The following is a 26,674-nucleotide window of genomic DNA, read 5'->3' as shown; positions in this document are numbered from 1 at the left end:
ACTGCCAAGGAATGTGACAGAGGTTCGAAGCTTTTTGGGTTTAGTTGGGTACTACAGAAGATTCGTGAATGGATTCTCTGTGATAGCTACTCTGATGACAAGGTTGTTGCAAAAAGATGTCAAGTTCGAATGGACAAAGAAGTGCCAACAGAGTTTTGAAAAATTGAAGGCTTTCTTGACCGAATCCAGTTTTAGTGCAACCGGAACCGGGAAAGGAGTTTATGGTGTACAGTGATGCATCTTTGAACGGGTTAAGATGTGTGCTCATGCAAGAAGGCAAAGTTATAGCCTATGCCTTGAGACAGCTAAACCCACACAAGAAAAATTACCCGACCCACGATTTGGAGCCAGCGGCTATAGTATTCGCATTAAATATTTCGAGACACCATTTGTATAGTGAGAGATGTCGGGTATTCACTGACCATAAGAGTTTAAAGTATTTGATAACTCAAAAGGAGCTGAATTTACAGCAACGACGATGGTTAGAGTTGATAAAAGATTATGAGTTAATTATCAACTACCATCCGGGAAAGGCGAACGTGGTCGCTGATGCATTGAGTAGAAAATCCTTATTTGTTTTGAGAGAAATGAATGCCCAATTGGTCTTGTCAAAGGATGGTTCGGTTCTAGCAGAGTTAAAGGCTAGACCGACGCTTCATTAAGAAATTTGTGAAGCTTAGAATAATGACGGTGAATTGCAAGCCAAGAGAACTCAGTGCGAATCGGCTATTGAATCAGAATTTTGTATTGGTACCAATGGTTGTTTGATGTACCGAGACAGAATTTGTGTACCCAAGGATAATGAGCTCATCCAGAAGATTTTATGAAAGGCACATAGTAGTTGTTTATCTAGCCATCTGGGTAGTGTGAAAATGTACAATGACTTAAAGAAAATGTACTGGTGGACGGGAATGAAAAGAGACATCTCTGAGTATGTTTCTAAGTGTCTAATTTGTCAACAAGTGAAAGCTAAACACCAAGTACCTTCGGGTTTACTTCAGCATATCATGGTTCCCGAATGGAAGTGGGATCGAATTACTATAGACTTCGTGATGGGTTTATCGGTAACCCTAAGGAAGAAAGATGCTGTGTGGGTTGTGGTTGATTGACTGACGAAATTAGATCACTTTATCCCAATACGTACAGACTTCTCATTTGATAAACTAGCCGACGTGTACATTTTTGAAATTGTGAGGCTTCACGAAGTGCCCTTGTCGATTGTTTCAGATAGAGGCCTGAGGTTTACCTCGAGGTTTTGGAAGAAGTTACAAGAGGCTTTGGGAACAAAACTGAATTTTAGTATAACATTTCACCTACAAACCGATGGTCAATCGGAGAGTGTTATTCAGATATTAGAGGACATGTTACGATGTTGTGTTCTCGACTTTCAAGGTAGTTGGGAAAAGTATTTACCACTGGTCGAATTCGCCTACAACAATAGTTATCAATCAAGTCTAAAAATGGCGCCTTATGAGGCTTTGTATAGGCATAAGTGCCAAATGTCTTTATATAGGACCGAGTTGAGAGAGAATCACATTCACGGGATCGACTTAGTCAAAGAGACTGAAGAAAAGGTTAAAGTGATTCATGATTGTATAAAAGCCGCATCGGATAAAGAGAAATCCTACATGGATTTGAAATAGAAGGAGATCAAGTTTTAAATCAAGGATAGAGTGTTTTTGAAAGTATCCTCATGGAAGAAAGTCATTAGATTCTGTAGAAAAGGCAAGCTAAGTCTGCGGTTTATTAGACCTTATGAGGTAACCGAGAGAATTAGGCCAGTAGCATACCGATTAGCCTTGCGTCGTGAGTTAGAGAAAATTCATGATGTATTCTATTTATCGATGTTGCACCGCTACCAATCTGACCCCTTACACGTGATTTCACCAGAAGAAATTGAAATAAGCCTAGATATGACCTATGGTGAAGAACCGATTAAGATTTTAGATTGAGAGGTCAAGAAGTTGAGGAATAAAAGTGTATTACTCATAAAGGTTTTGTGGCATAGACAAGGAGTCGAGGAAGCCACGTGGGAACCTGAAGAGACTATGAGAGATCAATTCCCGAACTTATTCACCGGTAAGACTTTCGAAGACGAAAATCCCTAAGGGGGATAATTGTAACAGCCCGATTTTGGGGCCTAGTCAGAATAGTGGCTTCGAGACCACTAATCTGAGGTCAGAAAAAGTATTTTATTATTATTTTAGATTTATAACATGTTTATATTAGTGCATGAAAATTTTGGTGAAGTAATTTTAACGTTTGTGAGCTTAATTGCGAAAAAGGACTAAATCGCATAAAGTTCAAAAGTCTTAATTTGATAACTAAGAGTGTTAAATTGCCATGAAACTTAAATTGGGGATCTTTAAAGGGCAAATAGACCCTTAGACTATATCTTGGTCGACCATGAGACAAAGGAAATTTAATGGTCAAATGTTAGGTATTTGATGACATAATATGTGATAAAATAATACCCTAAAAGCCTAGCCATCATCTTTTTCCTCCATCCTTTCTTCTTGACCGAAAATATCAGCCATTAGAGGGGTTTTTGAAGCTTGAGATTTCAGCCATTTAGTCTCTCTACAAGTAAGTGATTTTGATGATTTTTCTTGATAAATTTTTGCAATTTTAGAACCCTTGTAGCATGAACTTAATTTCAAATGAGGGGACTATTTTGCAAAATAGTTGAAAGCTTAGGGTTTTACCATGAGAATGTTCATGTTGCTTTCTGAAACTTTATGGAAGAAAATGAATCATGGTTGTGAAATAAACAACTTTTGTGAAGAGATTTCTCATGAAAACCTTAAAAAGGACAATTTTGCATAAGTTGTAAAATAGGTGATAAATATGTGAAATATTGAGAATTTTGGACTGTTTCTAGTATAAAAAGTAATCGGCTAGGCTTAAGTATGAAAAAATTTGATAAAAATCGATTTTCGGATCTAAGGGTAAAATAGTCATTTTGCAAAAGTATAAGGGCAATTACAAATTGTTGAGTACCTAGATAAATAAAATGATTAAATTTGTGAATTTTTATTATTATAGATCAAGAAGTGCAAAATTCGGGCCTAGACCGGGGGAAAGCAAAACGAGTGGACTAAGCCGAACCAGTCGTCTACATTTTGTAATCCGAGGTAAGTGTTATGTAAATAATACAACTACATTGTTATTATATGCGTTTGAATTGATATGGATTAAATTGCTTATTTGTGGAAATAATTATGCATGATGAACATTGAGATAATAGAACTCCCGTTTGAACTTTAGGAAATAAATTGGATATTCATGTCATGACATTCAGGTTAATTGTATGCTAGTGTAAAACATGTCTAAGACATGCATCGGCTTCGAAATGTAAGCCAGTGTAAGACATGTCTAAGACATGCATCGGCTTCGAAATGTAAGCTAGTGTAAGACATGTCTAGGACATGCATCGGCTACAAAATGTGTCAGTGTAAGACCATGTCTGGGACACAGCATCGGCACGGATATGTGAGAGTCAGTGTAAGACCATGTCTGGGACATGGCATTTGCATTATACCCTATGTTTGAGGCTTAATGAATATCCAATAGCATTCCGAATGGTTCAACGGTGAGAATTTTTGTTTAAGTTTAACGAGAAAAATATGACCATGTTGTGAGTGGTACAGGTACCTATTTGAAATGTATGAGATGAGAGCTTAAGATATGCTATATGAATTGTATTGGATAGCGACGAGTAAGTTACGCTTATGCTTACTCTTGTATTATGAGCATGATGATGAATGGCAAAGTTATTGTTATATTTATTTGCATGCAACTTACTAAGCTTTATGCTTACCCTATTCCTTTCCATTATCTTATAATGCCGCCTAATTAGCTCGTGGATCAACGGTCATCGGAGGCATCTATCAATCGAAGAACTTGGTATAGTTAGATCTCTTTATTTTGATTATGGCATGTATAGGACTCATTGATTTTGTTTTAGTGTCTCATTATTTTGGGCCAAATGTGTTGGCTTTCTTTAACATTTGATTCATTTTGTACAAGGCCATGAAAAATGGCTAATATTGAAAGTTATTATATGAATGTAAAGTAGTCTTTCATGAATGAGAAATTGTTAGTATGGTTGAAATATATGAATTGTATATAGACCTTAGTTATGGTTGTTTCTATGTTGTGTTTCAGGGTGGCAAAGGGGCTTGGTAGATAACCCTATATTGTCACACGAGTAGACATACGGCCAACCCCATGGGCGTATTGTCCAGCCGTGTGTCCCCTGCACGTAAAAATTTCAAGTCAGTATGCATGGTATTAGACACACGGGCAGAGACACGGCCGTGTGTCTCAGCCGTGTGGAGAACACGGCCTATGGCCACCGGCGTATGCCTCAGCCTTGTGTCTTAAATTGGATGCTGAGGTCAGAAACTGAATGTCAAGGTTTTTAGACACGGGCTAGGACACGAGCATGTCATGGTCGTGTGAGGGACACGGGCCAAGGACACGGACGTATGTCAGGCCGTGTGAGAACCCCTGTAGGTTCAAATATAGAATTTAATTTACACGGGTATGGGACACGGGCGTGTCCCTAGGTGCCGTGTGTGTCACACGGGCCATCAGCACGGCCATGTCATAGTGGTCATACGGGCGTGTTGCCCATCCACACGGGCCTGTGCATTGTTTCAAAGGTTATTTTCCTAGTGTTGGTTAAAGGAACCGAGTTGATCCCGAGTGGTTTTTAAGAGATATTTGGGGTCTCGTAAGCCCATGTTTAGGAGTTTTTAGCGAAGTTTGAAAAAGCTTTAAATTTTAACGAGTTCGTATGATCTGACTTAGTACATATGTATGTGATTTGTGAATGGTAATGCCTCATACCCAGTATCGATTTCGAACTCGGGTAAGGGGTGTTACAGATGTCTTGCCTTGGGCATCAAAGCTAATAACTCCCAAAAGATAGAGACATAGATGTGACAAACTAGGCTGGAAGTATATCAGACTAAACCCAAAAAAATAGATCTTAAATCTGTTTATGGATTTATTCATTTGTGACGTTCAAAGTGTGACATACCTAAATACTGAGTGGATGACGAACTATTAATGTGTGACTCGTATAATTTGATGTAAGTAAAAGCTTGAGTTTGAATAGATAAGGAACCTAAAGCTGTTGCGTTGGGTATACGACTTCTACAGTATGTAGCATCATTCACAACTGTGGAATTCATAGCCCGAGATATGGGTAAATGATATCCACTTATTGGCATTACATAGTTGATGAAAAGTAAATGTGGCGACGAATCGTTTATCTTTTTGATGAATGACTTGATTACTATTTGATAGTAATTGACTTTTCATGAAGGAAAATGTAATGGCTACCATGAGATAAAATATGATCATATTTGGAGAACGAATTTATCTTAAAGAGATTAAAGATATCCTATAAGGGTAACACACTTATGACAATGTCATTGGACAAGCATTGATCAAGTTGCTTTCGTAATGGTATGCCATTGGGGAGAGCTCAATTATGATACTATAGCAGAATGACTTCATGATTAAATGAGTTTATAATTAATGGGTGAAAATTTAAAACTTAATTATAAATCATTTGAGCCATAATCGCATAGGTCAAATCGGTCTCTCTCTAGCTCGTTAAAATTAGAAATGAATTGCATGTTGAATCAAATGAACAGAAATGGTAAAAATGGAGAAATGGGAAACATTTGGAAACTAATGTGGCTTTTTCCAAAATGAAAATGACCTAAAAATGAATCTATGGTTTTCAAATTAAATAAAGTTTGAAAATAGAAATAAATCATTTAGTTATAATAAATCTGTTGAATGTAGAAATATTAAATATAGTTTGTCATAGATTCTTTTACAGTAAAGTCGTATGATTTTAACGGAATTAGAATTGAGTTGAGAAATTTATTTAATTGAGAAATTAATTTATTAATTTAAGATGTTTATTTTGAGAAATAGAAAATAATATTGGGTTGAATCGAATTAAAAAGTACTGAGCTAAAAGTCTAGGAAATACTTGTAATTGGACCTGACATGAAAAATGCCCAAAAGCCCTCATGTTTAGAGAAAGACGAAAAACCTTAATTTGTTTAACTAAGGTTGTCGCCCCCTACACTCCTAATTAGACTAGAAGATTGTTTTTCTATTTAAAATATACTTCTACAATTAACTAGGTTTTCACCTCTTCTCTCTATAAATAGATGGCACTGATAGGGCTAAATATAGGACTTTGAGATATGATTATTCTGCTTGAAAATATTGAGTTTATTCTCTAAGAATTAAATCTATTATTTGAAAGAATAATTCTTTCGGTTTCTATTAAGAGAAATTTTGCTTTCACATTGAAAGTAAAAAAATTATTTTTAATTTTGTGTCTGATTCAAATCGTTCGAGCCCACACTCGAGTGGAAAAGGTCATTCGATTGAAAGTCGAGAACGATAAGGATCCGATTAGCCAAAAACATATGTGTGATTTCAGTAACAGATTTATTATTACAAATACCACAAATTAACTTAATTTTTAAAATTCTAATTTTTCGTTGTGAAAAAACCGTTTTCATTATACATATTTGAACAAAAATACATTTAAAAAATATATTTATGAACAATAACGCTAAAATTGAATTCTGAAACGGATAAAGATACATTTAAATATATATTTGAACAAAGTCATGTCTCACAAATTTACAGCATTAAATCCTAGTTAGTGCACCGCCCGACAGTGGCGGAAGTCCCAATAATTTTGGACATCTACTCTTAGAATAGGTATTTATATTTATTAAATAAATTAAATTGACCTGAAATTCTTTTTCATTATACATATTCTTATTTAAATCAAATTAAAATATTTTCTCAAAATAAATTAGTTTATTATATTTCCTCTTTGAGGTTATATTTAGGGTTGAGAAAAACTTGATTCGAATAAAAAATTCGAAATTAGAGTTATCCAAGTCAACTCGAATAAATAATTCGAATTTTGAGTTTGAGTCGAGTTGAATTTACAATTTGAATAATTTAAATAACATATTAGTATAAATATACTTTTGGTCACTGTAAATTTTGAAAATAAGCAAATTGGTCTCTCTTAACAAAAATTACAATATAATTTTCAAAAATTTAAAATATTTATAAAAATTGTAAAATTTATATTTTAAAATAATTTTAATTTTTTTAAAAAAATTTAAAAAATATATAAAGAAAGTTAAAATTTAATTTTTTTCTAAAATAATAATTTTAAGAACTAAATGAGTTAACTAATAATTTACGTTTATCATACTAAAGTATCTTATTTTTTAATTATTCTACTTTGAAAAAAATTCTAAATATATATAATTTCAAATTTATGTACTCTAACATATAATTAGTTAGACTGTAACAAGATTTTAGTTTGACATGTTTAATTTTTTAATTTCACTCGATTCAACTCAACTCGATTTGAAATTTAAAAAAAAATTCAAACCGAGTTAAGATAATAAAATATAACTCATCAACTCGATTAATTTAAAAAAAGTCACTCAATTCGATCCAACATTAGCCCTTAATTAAATTTATCCAAAAAATCATTAGAGGTGAGCCATAGAGATTTTTATATAATAATATTGATGTTCTTCATTTTGATTTTGTTGACTATTCATTTTCCAATTTCATTGCATGTGGGACAAATATTTATTATTGTAAAATACCTTATTTTTCACCCACTCACATATACCATAAATACAAAATGAATATATATTTTAGTGCTCATGAAAGTTAAGACCTTATAATAAAATTAAATTATTTAGTAGACAAGTAATGTCACCAACTATGATTCAATGTAAATATAAATATAGATTAATATAATTTAATTATATTTTAATTTGGTGAAAATTTTTAAGATACTTCTATTGCAAAAAAAAAAAACTCGAAAGTCTAGTAATATTAATAAAAAAATTTTAAATCATATAAAGAACATTGAACATAAACCGTAAAACAAAATGAATAATACTAAAAAGAAAATTAATTATAGCTCTGACAAAATAGAATGAGTTTAAACATGCACCAATGCATACTAGTATCACAACATGCACACACCTCATGATCAAAATGTGCACATCTCAAATTATTTCTGAGTTTAGATTGAAATTAATCATGTTGAATATTTAGGTTTGGGTAAAACTAAGGAATTTCTCTTCAATAAAAATATCATTTTATTTAAATAAGTACACAGGGGTTGCCTGACCATACAAATCTAACACAAACTAATAGCTCCCTAATTCAAGGAAGAATACAATCTAGTCTAGTCTACCATCAATATTCAAGACCTCTCAACATCATTATTATTATTATTGTAACCACACGCTCCTGAAAGGAGAAATGCCAATGAAGTCTCCGAATCATCGGATGCCGGTCGAGGGAACTCATGAAACCCACCAAAGTTACATGTCTCAAAGTTCAATGGTGAGAAATAAGCAGCAGGATCATCAAGGCTGCCTTTGACATCCACCCCATTTTCACTACCAAAGTTGAAGAAATTCATGCTTCCGACCACATTTGTTGCTTCACTGCCATCTCCAGGGTCAGATGGGGCAGTGGGTCCTTTAGTTTCATCCAAGGGAATTGCTGGAGTGTGACCCTGGAAAAGAGCTATGTGACCAAACAGCTTATCTTTCCTCGAAAACGTGGTGCCGCACGAACATAGCCATTTATCTTTACCACAATGCTTCTCATGAGTTTTGAGATCAGCAATCACTGAGAATTTCTTGGTGTGGCACCTGCTGCAGATGTAGCTCTTGTCACAGTGGGATCTCTTGTAATGGTTTTTGACACATAAGATGGTTTTCAGAGGCTGGAACTTTTTGTGATCCTTGTTCCTCTTGCAACCAGCAAAAGGGCATGAATATCTCTTAATAAGAGTTGGTTCAGAACTGGATTCTTTATTGGGTTTAGCTAGTGCTGCTGGTGTTTTGTACTCATCACCATGCCCTCTCATGTGCATCCTTAAATTGGCATCTCTTTTGAATCCTTTCCCACATATAGTGCAGAAATGAGTATGGGGTGCAAGGATTTCTTCCTTTTCTAACTGCAATATCTCATAGGTGCCTGGGAAAAGATTCTCCCCTAATTCCTCAGCATCTTCCTCATCTTTCATTTCATGTTCCTCCATTACATGATTCTGCTGCTCCCCACTGTTACTACTAACATCGACAGTGTTAGGCAACTCAGGGACACTGTTCCCACCACCATTTTGTGCCTGAAACTGTGGAAGAGATGCAGCGGGTGGTGGACCACAAAGTGTATGATGCTTAACAGATGGAAGGAGACTACCAGCAGTAGATATCAACTGAACTATAATCGAAGTGAGAGCAGCAGTGATGAGCTGCTGTTGCTGAGCTACAAGTTCATCTGGTTGCCCCAAAACTTGACCCCCTCTCCCAATGATGGAATGCACCAGACCCTGAAGCTGATGGATCTTCTGCTCCAGGAATGACAGATTGTTTAGCATTGCACTTGGATCCCAATCTTGGACTTTGCTGGCTTGAAGCAACTCATTCATGATAGGGTCAGGGACCTTGATTTGGTTATTGGGGTTACATGGAAATGAAGATTTGGTTTGACAGTTTGGGTTGAATCCCTGGAAAGGAGGTTCAATCCTGGTGCTGTAATCTAATAGGGAAGGATCTTCCCATTTCTGCTGCTGATGGTGTGTTGTGAAATTAGTAAAACATGGGTGGGGGTGTTGTTGAGGATCTTTCTTTTGATGTTCAATAGACTGCCTGTCTCTATGATCCATTTTTAGGCCTTCTTACTACCTCAAAGCTGGAAAAACACATCACCAAAATATTCAGCAAGATTAGTATTGTTCTGACCATAGAAGTACTCAAATTTTTAGTATAATCACACAAGGAACCAAGATTCAAACTCCCACACCCAAATTTACTCATAAAACCCACCAACCTCCTTTCTTTTCCACTATTAAATTGATTTTTTTCACCTTTTTCCTTAGAATTGCAGAAAGATAGGAACTGGTTTTCTATATTCAAAAAATCCCATAACTATTTTCCTTAGAATGAACTAAAATCATAAAAACTCATTTTGGAATTCAAGCAAGAGCCTTGCTAAAATCCCCTTAGCCAAATATATTATATCAAATCAAAGAAATGAACGGTAGCAGAAACAGGTGAAGCAAATAAACTTGAAATCAACTCATCATTCTGCTAAATACCCAGAAAAGAAAAGAAAAGAAAAGAAAAATCAAATTTTTAGATCTAACAAAGGTTTAAAAATTAAAACTTGAAGAAATAAAAAGAATAGTAGAGACATACCATATTCAAGATGAGGTCAGATGTTGTTAGTTTCATTCATGCTTCTAAAGAGACAGAGAAAGAAAAAGGAAAGGAAACTTAGGGTACCCAAATTTATCAGCAAAAAGAAAAAAAGAAAATTACAGTTTTGGTATATTGGTAAGTGGGACAAAGATAAACAAGTCAACCCCATCAATGAATCAATCTTTGATAGTTTGATTTGGGTCAAATTCCTAGAGTCCTTATGTTATAAATATTGAATCAAATTAGTCCATTTATTATTAAATAGATCAATTTAATCTTTATACTATTAAAAAATAAAATAAATCTAAATTATAATAAATTTATTTTTTTATTCTAACTTGACCTTATTTAATTTTTTAAATAATATAAAAAATAAATGAATCTATTTAATAATAGAAATATTCAATCCATTATGAAAAAGCTTGAAAGGGGGATTGGGGGGCAAACGAGAGTGGAGGCTAGAAGGAAACAAAAGAGTGAAGGAAGGGGACCCCATTACAACAACAAACGTGATTCAAATTCTCTTTCTCTATGGATGAATGATGGATCAAACCATTCATGATCATCAACAATGAACCATTTGACTTGCTTTCTTTCTTTCTTTCTTTCTTTCTTTTTATTTTATTTTATTTAGTTGGGAGTTGATTAAAGGAATCTTATTGGGGAGTGTGAAGTGGAAGGAAGGGTAGGGGGAAACAACGCAAGCGCCATCTCCCACGACCCCTTTTTCCTCTTTCTACCATCAAAGCATAAAGGTGGTGACGGGTGAGCTTGTTGTGATTAATTTATAAAATTATAGTATTTTTTTTAGATACTGTAATTTTTAGATTATTTAGAAAAATATAGTAGATTCCTTTTTCAGAAAGTGATCCTGTTATATCAAATAATGTGCCACATTTTAAATTTTAATTTTTTAATTAATAATATTGACTCGAATTATCATATATCAACTAGGGTGAAATTAGGAAGTTAGTAAGGGTTTGTTACCTCTTAAAATGGAAAAATTTTTCTTTATATTTTTAAAAATTTTTAAAATTTTAAATTAATAAAAATAAAATTGTACTTTGGCCCCCTAAAAATATAAAAATTTGATTTAATCTTTTAAAATTTATTAAAATGATGAAATTGCATGTTTATTATTGTAAAAATTGCAATTTAATTTCGGTCCCCCTAAAAAATTATTTCTAATTTTGCCTTTGATGTCAAGTGAGTTGATTCGTGATAATTCAACTCAATTAGAAAAATATGAAATATGTTATGTACACAATAAACTTGTCACCTGATATGGCGAGATCACTTTTAGAAGAAAAAAACTATCATATTTTGCTGAATAATCTAAGCATTGTGTTATCATATCTTGCTGAATAATCTAAGTATTGTGTTTTTTGAAATACAATATTGTCATAATAAATTGGAGCATGTTGATTAGGATATCTTTTTAATTAAAATTGGTAATTTAAAATTTTTATTTTTTAAAGGAAAATTTATTAATTCATTCCATGAATGAGACTATACAATTTGTTGGAAAAAAACAACAAACACCCAGAGAAGACGATAAAGAACAAACACCATCAACACAACAAATGGTTCACCCTCAGCATTAATAGAACATTATGACACGTCGATAATTAACTTTGTTATAGTGGTCCTGCTACTATGAAAAAATATGCTAAACATGCTCAATTGGGTGAAATTTTTGAATTAGATCATGATACTTTGAAATCTGATGATATTTTTTATAACAGTCTGAGGGGTTAGTTTACTTATTGGCATACTTCGTTTCCCTTGCTTTTATTCTTTAGACACATTTGAACCTTGTTCAATGATGTTTTTGCTGATATTGATTCAGATTTGGATGCTCAAGTGGAATTTGGAGCATTCCAAAAACTTGGAGATCCAACTACAAGAAGACAAGTAGTCTGATGCAAGATTACTTTGTTATTTTTCGCTTCTATTCATGATTTGTCATAGGCTACTAGAAAAATAACTCAAGCATGATATATTTGGAGTGATTGCAATCATTTAATACGATAAAGAAAATAGCCTTGGATGATCCAAAATGACATAATCGAGCATCCACTGAACTAGAGAGAATGATGACAAAACCGTCCATAAAATAACTTGCAAAAGCAATACTACATCCATAAGTAATATTAAAAAACGTGCTACAAGATAAGACAAAACTTCTAAAAGTAAAGATTTATTAAATGATGGAAAACAAACAAATATATATATAAAACTTAAAACAATGCGGGTCTAAACCCACTAGTAAAATCGTTTATTATTTTAAAATACTTTCAAAACAAAATAGATTAAGAAACCGATGAAAAGCCACCTACTTTCCAAGAAAGAATGTTGGTGGCTAGTGGAGTTTAAAGGATGACAGACACTATTATGTATCCATTACAACTTGTGAAAACAACAAAGATGCCCACAAAATATATAGCAAGCTAAAAAGAGAGAATACACGTGTAAAATGAATTGAGAGAAAAAAAATGGTGAGAGGAAGGGAGAAAAAAAACCAACAATAACCAACTCGAAAAATAATAGCACCACTTAGCAAAACAAAAATAAAAACAAACAAATTGAAGAAAAAAGAGTACCTACAATGTTAGGTTTTAAACTTGTTATTTAAAATTATTGTTTTATTATAACATTTAAATTTATAAATTAAAAATAAAAATATTTTAAAAAAATTGGATTGAAGAAGTTAGTTTCAATATTTTCTCTATCATTCTCCAATTTTTTTGCATATAATTTTTCTTTTTAAAAGTTTAATTTTTGTATTTTTTGATTAAGGAAATAAGAAAGGACAATAGGATACACTTGACCCCAAGACTAGTTACAAAGGAGTAGCATGAAATGAAAACCAAAAAGGTTGTCATGTTCCACAACCCTACACATTAGGAGAAACTGTTGATTTTTGCAACAATATTCACAATATTAAAATCATATTTTAACTAATTAAATTTTATATAAAATAAACATTTTAAATCGTACCAAATGCCCTTTATTTTCAGTTTTCGTTTCCCTTTTATGTGTTTTTGTTGAAGTAACACTTTTCTATTTTTATTTAATATTTATTCACATTAATTTAAATTTTATCATCTAACCTTCCACTCTAATATTATATTGGAAAAGCAATTTCTAATTGTTGACATCTTTGTCCAACTCCAACCGTATGATTTATGAGCCTAACAAATAGTGGCAACAAACAACATGCCCACAATTATTAAAAGTCTTGGACACATCCCCAATGAAAAAAAAAAAAAAAAGAGTGGTCCAAAATGTAGACCCCCATCTCAAATTCCTACCCCCTTGTTGGCTAGTTGGTGGAGATGAATGAGCCTTTGTAGAAACTTCCCATGCCCTTTCTTTTATTATAAGATTATTATGTAGTTTACTTTTTTTTTTATTTTGTCTAAAAATATTCATTCTTGCTTGAAATTTTTTTACTTAGTTGGTATCTTAATTTTTATATTATTGTCCTAATTTATTAATAACATTAACTTTTTAAAGGATATAGTTTGCCCTCTAAATTTGTTCGAAATTTTGTATTTTTAAAATTAATTTATAATTTTAAAAGATTTTTTATTTTTTAAATTTATATATACCATGTGTCATACTGAGAAGCCGCCACATGTTATTGTAGAATTTGTCATTAATGATACATAAGCACAAACTAATGGTGGGACTGCGGTGATGGAATAAATTCAAGTATCAACTAGATAAAAAAAATTCAAGTACCAACTAAGTATTTTTAGACAAATTCATAAAACAAACTACATATGAACATGTTATTATACACAAATAGTTTAAATCAATTTTAAAAATAAAATTCAAACTCGAATTAATAATTGTATGAATAGACTAAAATAAATTTTATTTTCAATACATCTCTTTTTATTGGTCAAAAGAGATATCAATATCAAATTATAAAAAAATGACAAAGTTAATTAGTAAGCGAACCCACGTAATTGCATTTGATAAGTACTTGTTGTAAGCAATGACATATGGTTGCGGGTGCTTACTTTAGAGTAATGCAATTGTGTATAAAGATCAGTAAAATTTGATTTGATTTAAAAAAATTTTAAAATAATTTAATTTTAAGTTAATTAAATTGATTTATTCAAGTTAATTTGAATAAGTAATTCGAGTTTCGAATTTGAGTCGAGTTAAATTTTACAATTTAAATAATAAATTAGTATAAATACTCTTTTGGTCCTGGTCAATTTTAAAATGAACAAATTGGTTTCTTTCTTAACAAAAATCACATAACAAATTTAAAATATTTATAAAAAATTATAAAATTTATATATTTTTTAAAATTTATAAAAGTTTAAAAAGTTTCTAAAAAATATAAAAAATGCTAAAATTTTAAAAATATTCTAAATAATGATTTTGGGATCTAAATTAGTTAATTAATGATCCAAGTTTATCATACTAAATTATCTTTTTCTTTTTTTGCTTTGAATTTTTTTTTCAAATTTATGTGATCTAACATGTAACTAATTATACTGTAACAAGATTTTAATTTGACATGTTTAATTTTTAAATTCAATTCAAACAATTTCACTCGATTCAACTCAACTTGAATTTCATTTCTCTTGACTCAAATCGAAAAAATTTCAAATCGAGTTAGGATGATAAAATAAGATTCATAAACTCATTTAACTAAAAAAAATTTCACTTGATTCAACCGAACGCTCAACTTTAATTGTGCATGTGTGAGCCTTAAATTTTTATTATGTGCAATTGTGTACGTACAGATTTTAATTCGAATTATTTTCAATTTCTACTTTATGCATTATAAAAATTAATTTATTTTTCAGAAAAAAAAAGTCAAGCTTATTTTTAAATTGCTCCGATCAAAATTGAATTATTTCTTAAAAAAAAAATCTAATAACACCTTCTTCTTTTTTCATAACTTTAGTTTGTACTATTTTAATCAAATTAAAAAAAATGGACTTAAGAGAATAAAAGAATCAAAATCAACGGAGTTGTTATTCTACTTCGATAACTCAATTTATTTTTTTATTTTCTTTTTAAGAAAAAAATTTAAAGAAAAAAGTTAATTATTTTTTATTTAAAAAAAAGATACATTGAATATGAAAGTTGAACATGAGAATATTTTATTTTAAAAGAAAAAGATGATCAATTTAGTAGAGAAAAAAATAAAACAAAAAAAAATGGAAGAACAAAAAAGATAGATAGACTTAATCTAGAAATGCTTCTCAAAAGTATTTCTATTAAAAAATATTTTTGATGAGAAGTTAAAATTCTCAACTTCTAAAAAAAGTGTTTTTTGATCAATTTTTTGCTTGAGAAAAGAATTTTTTCTTTCAAAAAAGTAGCTTATTTAGAAATGTTTTTATTCCAAACACATTTTTGAGAAGCATTCCTAAATTAGATCGTAGTTGTAAAAAGTGGATAATTTCTTTGTATGTGATTAATTTCAATAAAAATAGTTTCTAAAAAATTATGCACGTAGCTCATACTTCATTCATTCAAAATCTCATAATATTTACAAATCCATTGAGTTAAATCACTACAAAATAAATTTATAAATTTTAAAGGGGATTAAAGTTAAAATATTATTTTAAAAGGATTTAAATTGAATAGTACAATTAAAAGAGACTAAAATCGATATTATTCCAATTAGCCCCTTTGGAATAAAGGTGGCAAAGCAAGCATGATAGGTAGTAAACTTCTTCTAGTGTTTCTAATGAAAAAAAAAAAGGAAAATATTAAAATTATATATATTTTGATACAATTTGTAATTTTATATATTAATTTTAATTTGGTATATTTATACACATTAAAATTTAATTTTCATTCAATTTTTACATTTCACTAATCTTGTTATTTATATAGCACAATTTTCCGTTAAATCAAGCGTAAATTACTAACATGATATTTTATTAAGTTAAAAAAATAAATTATTTTAAATTATTTTCACCTAGATTTAAAAAAATAAACATACTTGAACAAAGGGGTTTCTTATTTTTAAATCTAGGTAAAATAATTTAAATTTATTTCATTGTTTTTAAACTTAAAAAAAATCATGTAAGTAGTGAAATGTGAAAATTAAACCAAAATTAAAGTTTAATGTATATAAATGCACCAAATTAAAGTTGATGTGCAAATTGTATCAAAATTAATATATAATTTTGATATTTATCCCTAAAAAATTATTATATTACTTTTTTATTATATTTTTATTTATGTATTTTTATATTTTTAATTAAAATAATATTTCATTAATTCGTGATAATTTAATTTTTCTAAAAAAAACAATTCAATCTCAAATTTTAACAATAATACAATATTCTAATTTGAAATTCCGAATCTAAAAGGGGACATTTTTTAAATTAATCTTTTTAACTTTGATGACAATTATTTTAAATATTTTATAATTAATTAAATTTTATAAAATATGTATATTTAAAAATTATTTCATTGAAAAAATTATAACATCTTTTTTCAAATTTATATATATAATAATAAAATTTTCCAATCTCTTTCAATTTTGAACTTGAACAAATTGATCCCTCTAAAAAATATCAGAGTAATTTAATTCCTGTCAATTTCCATCAATTGTGTATAATTTATATTATTATAATAACAAATTTAGTCTTCAAAGTTTACATATTTTGTCAAATTAGTCTTAATTTAATAAATTTATCCCGTAAAATTTGTGTAAATACTAAGGTTAAATTTATTGAATTTTTTTAGAATTGATACTAAAATGACAAATTTGTAAATATTAAAGGTTAAAGTTATTATTTTACCAATCGAAATCATGTACAATTGACAGAATATATTAATTTCATGATTAATTATCTTTAATTACTCACTTTCGAAATTGATAAGGATTCAATTTCTTCAAATTTTTAAAAAGGATCAATTTGCTCAATTTTAAAATTAAAAGGGACTGAAGAGGTTTTATTACCTTATAAGTTAATATTAAATTTAGTGAGAGGAACGGTATATAATTTTTAGAAAATCAAAACTAGAACTTAAGAGCAGTCCAATCCAGTACATGCCATCTGTAGTGAATGGTTAAGGTCGCCCATCATGATTTCACGTCAATCGCATACGCATGCAATGACGATATATAAGCTTGATTGGTGACTTTCATATGGGGAAGATTCTCCCCGACCTTTTTTACTTTATTATCTCTATATATTTCCAATCATAAAATTCATTATTCTTGGAAACTGCCAAATACATGGTAAGGGTTTTTTTTTCTAAATTCGAAAGTTAATTTAAAATTAAAAAAATTTAGATAAAAATATTAGGCTCGAATAATGAATTTATAAAAAAACTAAGCTCATTTAAAATATGGGCCGACTTTGATTTTGAGTATTCAAGATTTAAGTCCGACCCGACTTATTTTAAGTTTATAATATTTTATATTATATTATTTTTATATATTATATAATTTAAAACATATTAAAAAATAAACATATACTTTAATATAAACATTAAAACATTTTATATTATGTTATTTTTATAATATTACTTTAATATAAACATTAAAATAATATTAAGATAGATTATATACAAAATTCAAATAAATAAAAAAATGTATATAATTATTAAATATTAAAAAATATAATATAAATATTTTTTTAAATGAAAAAATAATATGGGGAGCGTAAAATGGGCTTGGATTAGTCTTTTGAAACTATAGACGAGTTCCGATAAAATTTTAGACTCAAATTTCGGGCTGGGCCGGGTTGGGCCAGACTTAAACAAATATAAAGTATGTTAATATTATATTTAGGACAGCTCGAACCCAACCAGATCCGACTCATGAACACCTTCAAACTATCCTTCCAATTTTTAATTAATTAATAAACTTCAAAATATTCTAACCGAATTATTAAAATGTTATCGATATTTATTCCACAAATTCAATTGTGAATTTGGGTATTAAATGTTAATTATGACTTGATATAAAACATATTTGAGACATGTAGATCAAATTATAAATATGTTTACTTATAACATGAATAGTTTGAAATTAATTTATTAAAAATAGACAATCTAATAGAATTTAAATAGATATACATGATTTACAATTTGATTCTAGATTAAATATGCTCTGGACCATATCTGAGTTGGTATTAACACCTAAGCTAATGATTAAGTTTAAAAAAGAATTTAATTGATACGATACTAATAATTTAATTACTCAATAAAAATTTTTGAATTTAGATACTAATTTAAAATTATGGCCATAGTTTTAAGAAACTTTTATATTTTCAATTAATATATTTATTATATTTAGTTATGATATATTTTTGAATGAGATGCGATTAATTTTGGACATATTATTTGATTTTTTTTTTTGATGCGAAGTAGTCGAGAATAATAGAAAATGTAGGTCGCCAGAGATTTTTTAACACGAGCAGTTACTGAATGTACAATATTTTGGATATTTTTATTTTATTTTAGAGATTTATTTATAAAAATAACACTTTTAATTTTTTATTAAGATAATATTTTAATTTTCTAGCATTTTATCTTTTGGTATTTTTTATACCTCTTTAGGATTAGGCTATTATATTTTTAATTTATATATATATATATGCGTGAGACGTTGCACCCCTGTAAAATCTATTAGAATTTTGCAATTTCTTTCTCCTTGTTTATGCTCAAGGCGGCGCAATTCCTTTTCCTTTCTATTATTTTTTTTTTCAATTTTTTTAATTAATATTTGTTAAACATCTAAGCTAAATTTCTAAAATAGTTTTAGGTGGATAAATAATTTGGTAGGGAGTCAGTGAGATTTAAACTCATACTTAAAAATCCTTTTTTTGGTATTTGTTATTTTTCTAATTTAAGAGATACACATTGTCATCTCATAAAGTTATATTGACACCAAATAAAAAAAAGTTCGATGATTTGATGTTTGTAGGCGAACAATTGGAAGTACCGAGTCGATCGTTTGTCGTATTTGATCTATTGAAGAACATATTGGAGTGCCTAATTAAGTAGTTGGTTGGATTCCGTCAAGGGAAACATCAATCGAATCTAAATGACATGTACAATTGAGGCTATTGGTTCAAGTTAGGCCCTTTTAGTTCACAAGGCTATTAAAGAGCTAAATCGTGAATGCATGTTTATGGTTGTTCATTTGGTAAGGATTAATTGTTGGCATTCCCACAATTAATTTACACATGGAATGATTGATGGTTTGAGGGGCCCCCGATCACCATATCTAACTTATCGGTTAAAAGAGAAGATCTATTATCAATGACCGATTCAAAAACGGAGCAAAATCGAGTTTGAAGCTGGAATTTCATTATATCGATTTATTTAATTAAGTTTAGATATATGCTATTTTAATTTTAATTTTCATTTAAATCCCCCATTTTATTTTTGCATAGATCATCACATGTTGTGGGCATGATAGTTACCTAAATGCTCAACCTAGATGAACTGAACAACAATTTTAGATATCTTAATCTCTGTCGGACCTTATTCCATATACTACAATTTATTTACTGTTTAACCGTAGGAATATATATATGTATTAAGATTTGACACCAATCAAATTTTGGCGTCGTTATTGACGATTGGTGCTAACTAATTTTGTGTCACATCCCAAAAATCGATTTAGAAGAAATTGGGTTAGTGAAATAAAGAGTGGTCTCATTCGGATATTTAGTTTTGATTGTGAAAATTATGTTAAGTAAATTGATTTGGTCTAGTGGTTAAGTGTTGTGTTTGTGTGTGAGAAATCCTATGTTCAAATCCCTTCCTTTAAGATTTTGTTAATTTTTAGTTCAATTCATATCCCTAGTCTTTTGGCTTAAATCTTATTTCTGTGCAAGTTATGATACAAATATCCTGCTAGTTAAGTGGAAAAATTATTTTTGTTTTAAATTCGCAAGAAAAATCTGATGTGAATAGTGATAGGGGTTAGTGGGGGGAAGTAGTTGGTTGTTAATAAAAAAATCTCCCAACTTTCCTCATTCAATTTTCACGGTTTTTTTCTTTCCATTTATGCTTTTCTTTCTTTTCTTTTTGAAGTTCCATTTCTTTTTGTTCTTTTTTCTGATGTATTCATATGTTTTGTTTTGCTTCCATTAAGTGCTAAGGGATTAATCTTTTTGACTCTTCGTTTTCAGTTGTAATCCAAGATTCATGTAAGTAGTATCATTTTATTTTTTGTTATTAAGTTTTAGTTTGTTCTTGAGCAAGATTTAAGTAATTAATGTTTAGTTTTCGTTCTGCGTTGTGTAAAGTATTTTCATGATGTTAGACTAGGCAAAGGGTGGGAGAATCGAAATCTTCTAGCAATGTAATCGTTGTTTCGACATGGTGCATGTGAAGTCAGTGCCCGGTACTTATTTAGGGAATGTTTCTTTAAGGAAAAATGAATGTGTTGAGTGAGATTTTGGGATTTGATTGTATTGTAATCAATCCTGTTAAACGTGGTATATAGGTTTTGGAGTGTTGTGGTTGTGTGAGCGATCAAATCTTCAATCAAGTGTGTGATTCTAACCCGATTTATCGCTCAAAACTCGAGAAATTTACGAAACAAGGGCTATTTCCGAAACTACCCAGTGCCACATGGCCGTATGGTAGGCCGTATGGACTACACAGGTTAGGTTTTTAGGTCGTGTGGGCCTTTTGGGCCAATTTTGAGGCCCAGTTAGGAGTCGATTATGAGACTCTGAAATTAGGTTTGTGGGAATTATGTAGGCCTAACAAAACGTAAGTTTCAGTAAACAAACATGAGTAAGTGTTGGAGGCATGTTAAATAAGTTTCGATAAGTATAATAATGTGTTATGATTTGCTACAAGTAGGTACGTGAGTTAAGCTTATGTATTATACATATTCTGTTATCTGTTTTGATAAGCTATCCGATTCGACTATGTAATATGTTATGCTATGATCTGTATAAGTTATGTGTTATGTTATGCTTCATATAACAACTATCTATGTATGCATGCCATACAACTTATGTGATATGTATGTATGTTAACGTGACTTTGCATATGTATTGGGGTAGGTTATGATATGATGGAGGAAGTGTTATATGGCAGTTTATACTACAATTATAGCAACTAGATTGCAAATTTATATATATGGCAACTCAGCTGCAATTATGTGAGTGACACACCGCTACACATATTGGTGTGATTGAATGGATGGACTATTGTAGTCCTCTTTTGTGTTATTGGTTGGTCGGAGATGGTGTGTAGCGGATGGAGGTAGGACTTTGTATGATATGATATGAATCGATATGGTATGATTTATGATATACTCTGATATGTAGTATGTTATGAAATTACGAGTTGCTTATTGTATATGCAAAACCATAGTAAAATTTCTTTTTGTGGGTCGGGTCACACACTGGGCTTCTAGCTCACTTGTTTGTGTATACGTTTTAGGTGAACCTTCAAATTAGGATTGAATGGCGGGCGGGAGCTCGGATTATTTTGGCTAAGTAAATATGGTGGTTTACAATACAAAATTTGTTCATTTTTTGAAGTTGTATTTTGTTTTTGGGCTGTATTTTTATAATGACCCAAAATTTACACGCACCGAAAAAGTGAGTTATAGGGCCTCTGTCTTAGTAAATCGGGTCATAAATAATTATTAGAAGTAATTATGAGTTTAGTCGAGTGCTTAATTAGGATTTAATTAAGTGAATTTAGCCTAATTTAGTGTAAATAGTAAAAAGGACTAAATTGAATAAAAGGTAAAATTTTAATTATAGATTAAAAGAAAATAAAAAGGACTAAAAGGAAAATTATACCAAAAGTATAAATTGAGGTGGTTTATCCTGAGGAAAATCTAAGATTTTTATGTTTAATATATTATTATATTATTATATAATAAAGATATTTTATGTTTTAATTATATTATATTATATTATATTATATTATATTATATTATATTATATATATAAACTAAAGAAACAAAAGAAAGGAAATAGAAACAGAATAGGGGACGAAACAGAAAGAAAAGAAAAAAAGAAAAGAAAAGAAGAAATTTAGGGTTTTTAAGGTTCAATTTCAAATTGGTAAGTTAAATTAAGTTTTTTTTTGTAATTTTTGAGCTTTTATGAAATTAGAACAAAATACTACTAAGTATGTGCTGAAATTTTGGAAGATGTTAGATTTTTAGACATTAAATTTTATTGAGTAATAGTGTGAATTGGGGATTGAATTAATAGAATTTCTAACTAGAAGTGGGAGATAGATTAAATTGTAGAATAAGTTATAAATTTTGTATAATATGGACTAAATTGAAAGAAATTCGAAATTATGATTTTTATGCTGAAAATTTGTTGTTAACTTTAAGTTTAGTTAAAATTTGAGTAGAAATAAGGTATAAATTGAGGTAGAAAAATGGATGATTGAATTAGGACCAAATTGAAATTAAGGTAGAAATTGAATATAAATTCAAGTATTTAATGTGAATTAATGTTGTATTAATCAACGTAAATTATTATTATTTTCGTAGCTAACAAAGAACCCGAGGCATTGGCATCGAAAGGAAAGGAGAAATCTATCGAGTACTAAACAGGAGATTTACGGTTTGTATTACTATAATTCAAGTTATTTATTATTAAGTATTAATTTTAAATTTATTTATTTTATAGTAAGTAAATATCGAGGTAAGTAATTTTATTGAATTGAATTTAGAAAATTGAATTGAATGAGAAATACGTGTTGGTATTACTATAATTCGAATTTAATTATTATTAATTGTTGAATTTTAAGTTGATATGCATGGTAAGTATTAGTATTGAATTGTATGAAATTAAATTGAATTGTGATTATATGTGAATAATTGAAATGTATATTGAATTGAGAAAGTGTATTGAACTATGAATATGTGAATTGAAAATTTGATTGAAAAGTGGAAGATGATTGAATTGAAAATGTGAGAAATTGTAACTAAATTGAGATTTATATGTAATCCGGAAACCCTATTAACTAGTCGGGCTGAGTCGGATATAGTTGGCATGCCATAGGATTGGAAGTGTTTAGGGATACTTCGACCTCGAGTCGATGCGACACTGCGTGTCATACTGTTACTTCGGATAGATTCGATGAGGTACTGGGTACCACTTTACTTCGGCTAGGCCGATGAGACACTGGGTGTCAACTTTGTTTCAACTATCCGATGAGGCACTAGGTGCCAAACTGGTGTGTCTGGTTGGATCCGTGTATCCGCCAAAGTCCGAGTCTGTTAATAGGGGTAATTAAAAGAAAAGTTAAGTTGAATAAAAGGAATTGGTTGAGCTATTGAAAGAAATGTAAAAATGGAACATGAATTGAAAATGTGATTTGAATGTGAGTATGAGAATAGAAAGCATGAACCAATGGTTCATGAATTAGATAATGGTTCAACATGAATGTATATGATTTCAATTGACGAATAGCTAAATTAAATTGTATGAATATATTAAGAATGGAAAATTTATGTTTGAATTGGTTTAGTAAATATTAAAGTTAGATGATTTAATTTATATGATTATTATGTTTATAATTTGAATTATGGTAATACCACTGAGTATGAAATACTCAGCGTACGGTTGTTTCCGTGCGCAGGTTAATAGAAGTCCAGTGTCCCGGTCCAGCATCCGAACGATCCCGACTCCAGCAAAAAGATTTTGGTGATGTTTTCTTCCCTTAAGTGAAAGTGGCATGTACATAGGGATTTTAATGGTTATTTTAGTATGTTATATAAATTTTTTTTGTAAAGAAAGGTATTTGGTATTTTGATGATTAAATTAGTGAAATGGTAGAACTTGTTATAGCATTGATATTGAATTGAAATGGCTTGAATAGTTCTAAGAGCAAATTAAAAATGATAGTAGGGTTTTCATTACTTAAGTTGTTAAGTAAATATGTTATGTATGATTCAAGTATATTTGAGTATATAAATGCATTGGTTGAAATATTGGAATTGGTTTGGTTGCGATTTGAAATTGTAGGAAAGGTTAGATATTTATAAAAGGGTTATATTGAATTTTTGTTTAAAATAAAATAATAATGAAAAAAATGAATGAACGAAATCAATTAGTAATGAATTTATGATTATTCTATAACATGTTTGTTATTTATTTAAGAGTTATTTGTAAATTATCCGATATGTCTGGTAATGTCTCGTAACCCTATTTCGACGACGGTTTAGGGTTAAGGGGTGTTACAGTTTTGGTTTTATTTTGTTCGTCGGTTTTTGGAAGTTTTAACGTAAACTACAAAATCATACAAGCTAACAAATTAGAATTCGGTTTTCAAAATTAAAACTCTAAAAAGTTTTCCACTACAAATTAAGTAAACCCTTAGGTATTTTTCTGTAAATAAATAGTTTTTGACAAATGTTAGCATTAACAGACAGAGGTTTTGCTCAAAATCGGTATTTGCAAAGCAAACAAATTTGAAATAAATTTCGGGACTTGAAATAAGTGTTTTCAAACTTAAGCTTTTGTGAACGTCTTTGAGAGTTCTGTCAAGTTTTATGTTTTTGAAATGCAAAAGTAAGTTTGATTTAAATAAAACTTTTAAACAAACTAATGTAATTCCTCCAGATTTAGCCATAACATCTAGGCCAGGTTTAAGGTGTTACCTTTTGTGTTTTCTTTTTTACCAGGTTTAGAAGTTCCAACCGCTTAAGCATTACTTGGAAATAGAGAAGACTACTCGTGCAAAAAAAAATGATCAAATGGTTTCGGTATGGTTGTGAATTATCAACTGTTTGGATTTATACTTGATTGCTCAATGAGAACACAAGAGGTTAAGTATATCTTTCATGGAAAGTAAACTTAGTGATTTTGCTAATATAATTCATTATATTGGTGCAAGAAATATGATGCCAGTCATGGTGTGTGGTATATATATTGCACCTAGTTGTGCAATAGAAGTGTGTCTTGTCTAGGAGGACAATTATCCAGGACAATTTACATCGCCAGAAGTTTCCATGGACCACCTCAAAGGCGATATGACTCTTTCTTCAAGACATACAATTATGAGTGGAGAGATTACTCTAATTTAGGCTATGAAATGAGACCCCAATTCGATCTATATTATCATCCTAGTCCACCAATGCAACAACCACAATGTTCAATACATCTCGAACAAGGGATGCCACATTAGGACATTAAGACTACTTAACTTGAAAATAATTTTCAAAATTTTATTTTTAATAGAAATAGACTCATCTAACATTATTCAAGTCATTTTTAGACTTTCTTTAAAGTTTATTTACAAACGAGAACCATTCGGGTAAAAAATAAGGTAAACAGGGTCAATGTTGCCACACTGGAAAATGGGTGTTACAACACTGATTGATGTCACGACATTGAGTCTATGATGTCGTGACACCAAAGATAGATTACTCTAATTATATGCCCAATTTTGCATAATTTGTAATACCGCCTACCCGATCTGATTTTCCGGATTCAAATATCAGGTGTTACTACACACAATACTTAACATTTTAACAAAAATAGAGTACAAACTTCCATTTTTTAAAATATTTCATTTATCATTTTAAAAAAAAATTAACATCTAAAAACAGGGGAAGATTTTAAAAATTTATTACATCATACATTATATTGATCATTACAATATAGAAGTTTTACTAATAACAGACACTTAAGGTGTATTCTAAAGCTACGTCACACTTCCACTGTATGCATAATATTCTACTCCGCCGCATCCTTGGTGTAGTCCTAGCATCGTCCCTCCAGGCGCAGTCTCTTAACTTCAAAATCTGAAACATAAACACAACATAAATAAGTTCAAGAGAACTTATCATGAAAAACCTAAAGCCTACAGATCATCATGGTTGATACCCTTCTTAACATATAGATACACATTTCTTTTCACGAAAAGCCTTAAGACTTATTTAACTACATCGCAGATCTTATTCAACTCTTAACCTTGAACATATCAATATCTTATCTTAATCATACGTTTTACAGAACTAACAAAATTTATCTAAATTTTACCATAAAAAATTTATGTTCATATCTTACTAGACATATATGACAGATCACGCCATAAGAGCCAAATAGAACACATCATAAAGTCATCATACAGATATCTCATGTTTATTGTCCTGATGGACTTCACATAATTTCATGTATCGTGATCTTCCATTTTGATTTACACATTACCGAAGGTTACACCGTAAACATACATACAAACATATCATATCATGCCATGGGTATTAACCACATAGTCTTACACACATTCATGTATCGTGTTTTGTCATTCCAGTCCATCTTACTAGAGGCTACACCATGAATGGTTCCAAATCAAACCAAGCTGTCATGGGCCTCTATCTTATGATCTTACACTTGTTTTCAATTCATTATATGCCAATCTGG

At 30.0% G+C, this 26,674-nt stretch overlaps 1 protein-coding gene across 1 annotated transcript; it reads right to left on the bottom strand.

Annotated features, from left to right (window-relative positions):
* Window positions 1–8,162: 8,162 nt before the first annotated feature.
* Window positions 8,163–10,548, bottom strand: LOC107951572 (protein SENSITIVE TO PROTON RHIZOTOXICITY 1). The gene is made up of 2 exons (XM_016886667.2): window positions 10,302–10,548; window positions 8,163–9,795 (listed from the first exon to the last, which is right to left on the bottom strand). The coding sequence occupies exon 2, from the start codon at window positions 9,767–9,769 to the stop codon at window positions 8,294–8,296; it is 1,476 nt and encodes a 491-aa protein (XP_016742156.2). The 5' UTR covers window positions 9,770–9,795; window positions 10,302–10,548; the 3' UTR covers window positions 8,163–8,293.
* Between the last annotated feature and the right edge of the window lie 16,126 nt (window positions 10,549–26,674).

This window comes from Gossypium hirsutum, chromosome A02 (genome assembly GCF_007990345.1).
Source record: "Gossypium hirsutum isolate 1008001.06 chromosome A02, Gossypium_hirsutum_v2.1, whole genome shotgun sequence".
Lineage (NCBI taxonomy): Eukaryota > Viridiplantae > Streptophyta > Magnoliopsida > Malvales > Malvaceae > Gossypium > Gossypium hirsutum.
This window is presented reverse-complemented; position numbering and strand designations above follow the sequence as displayed.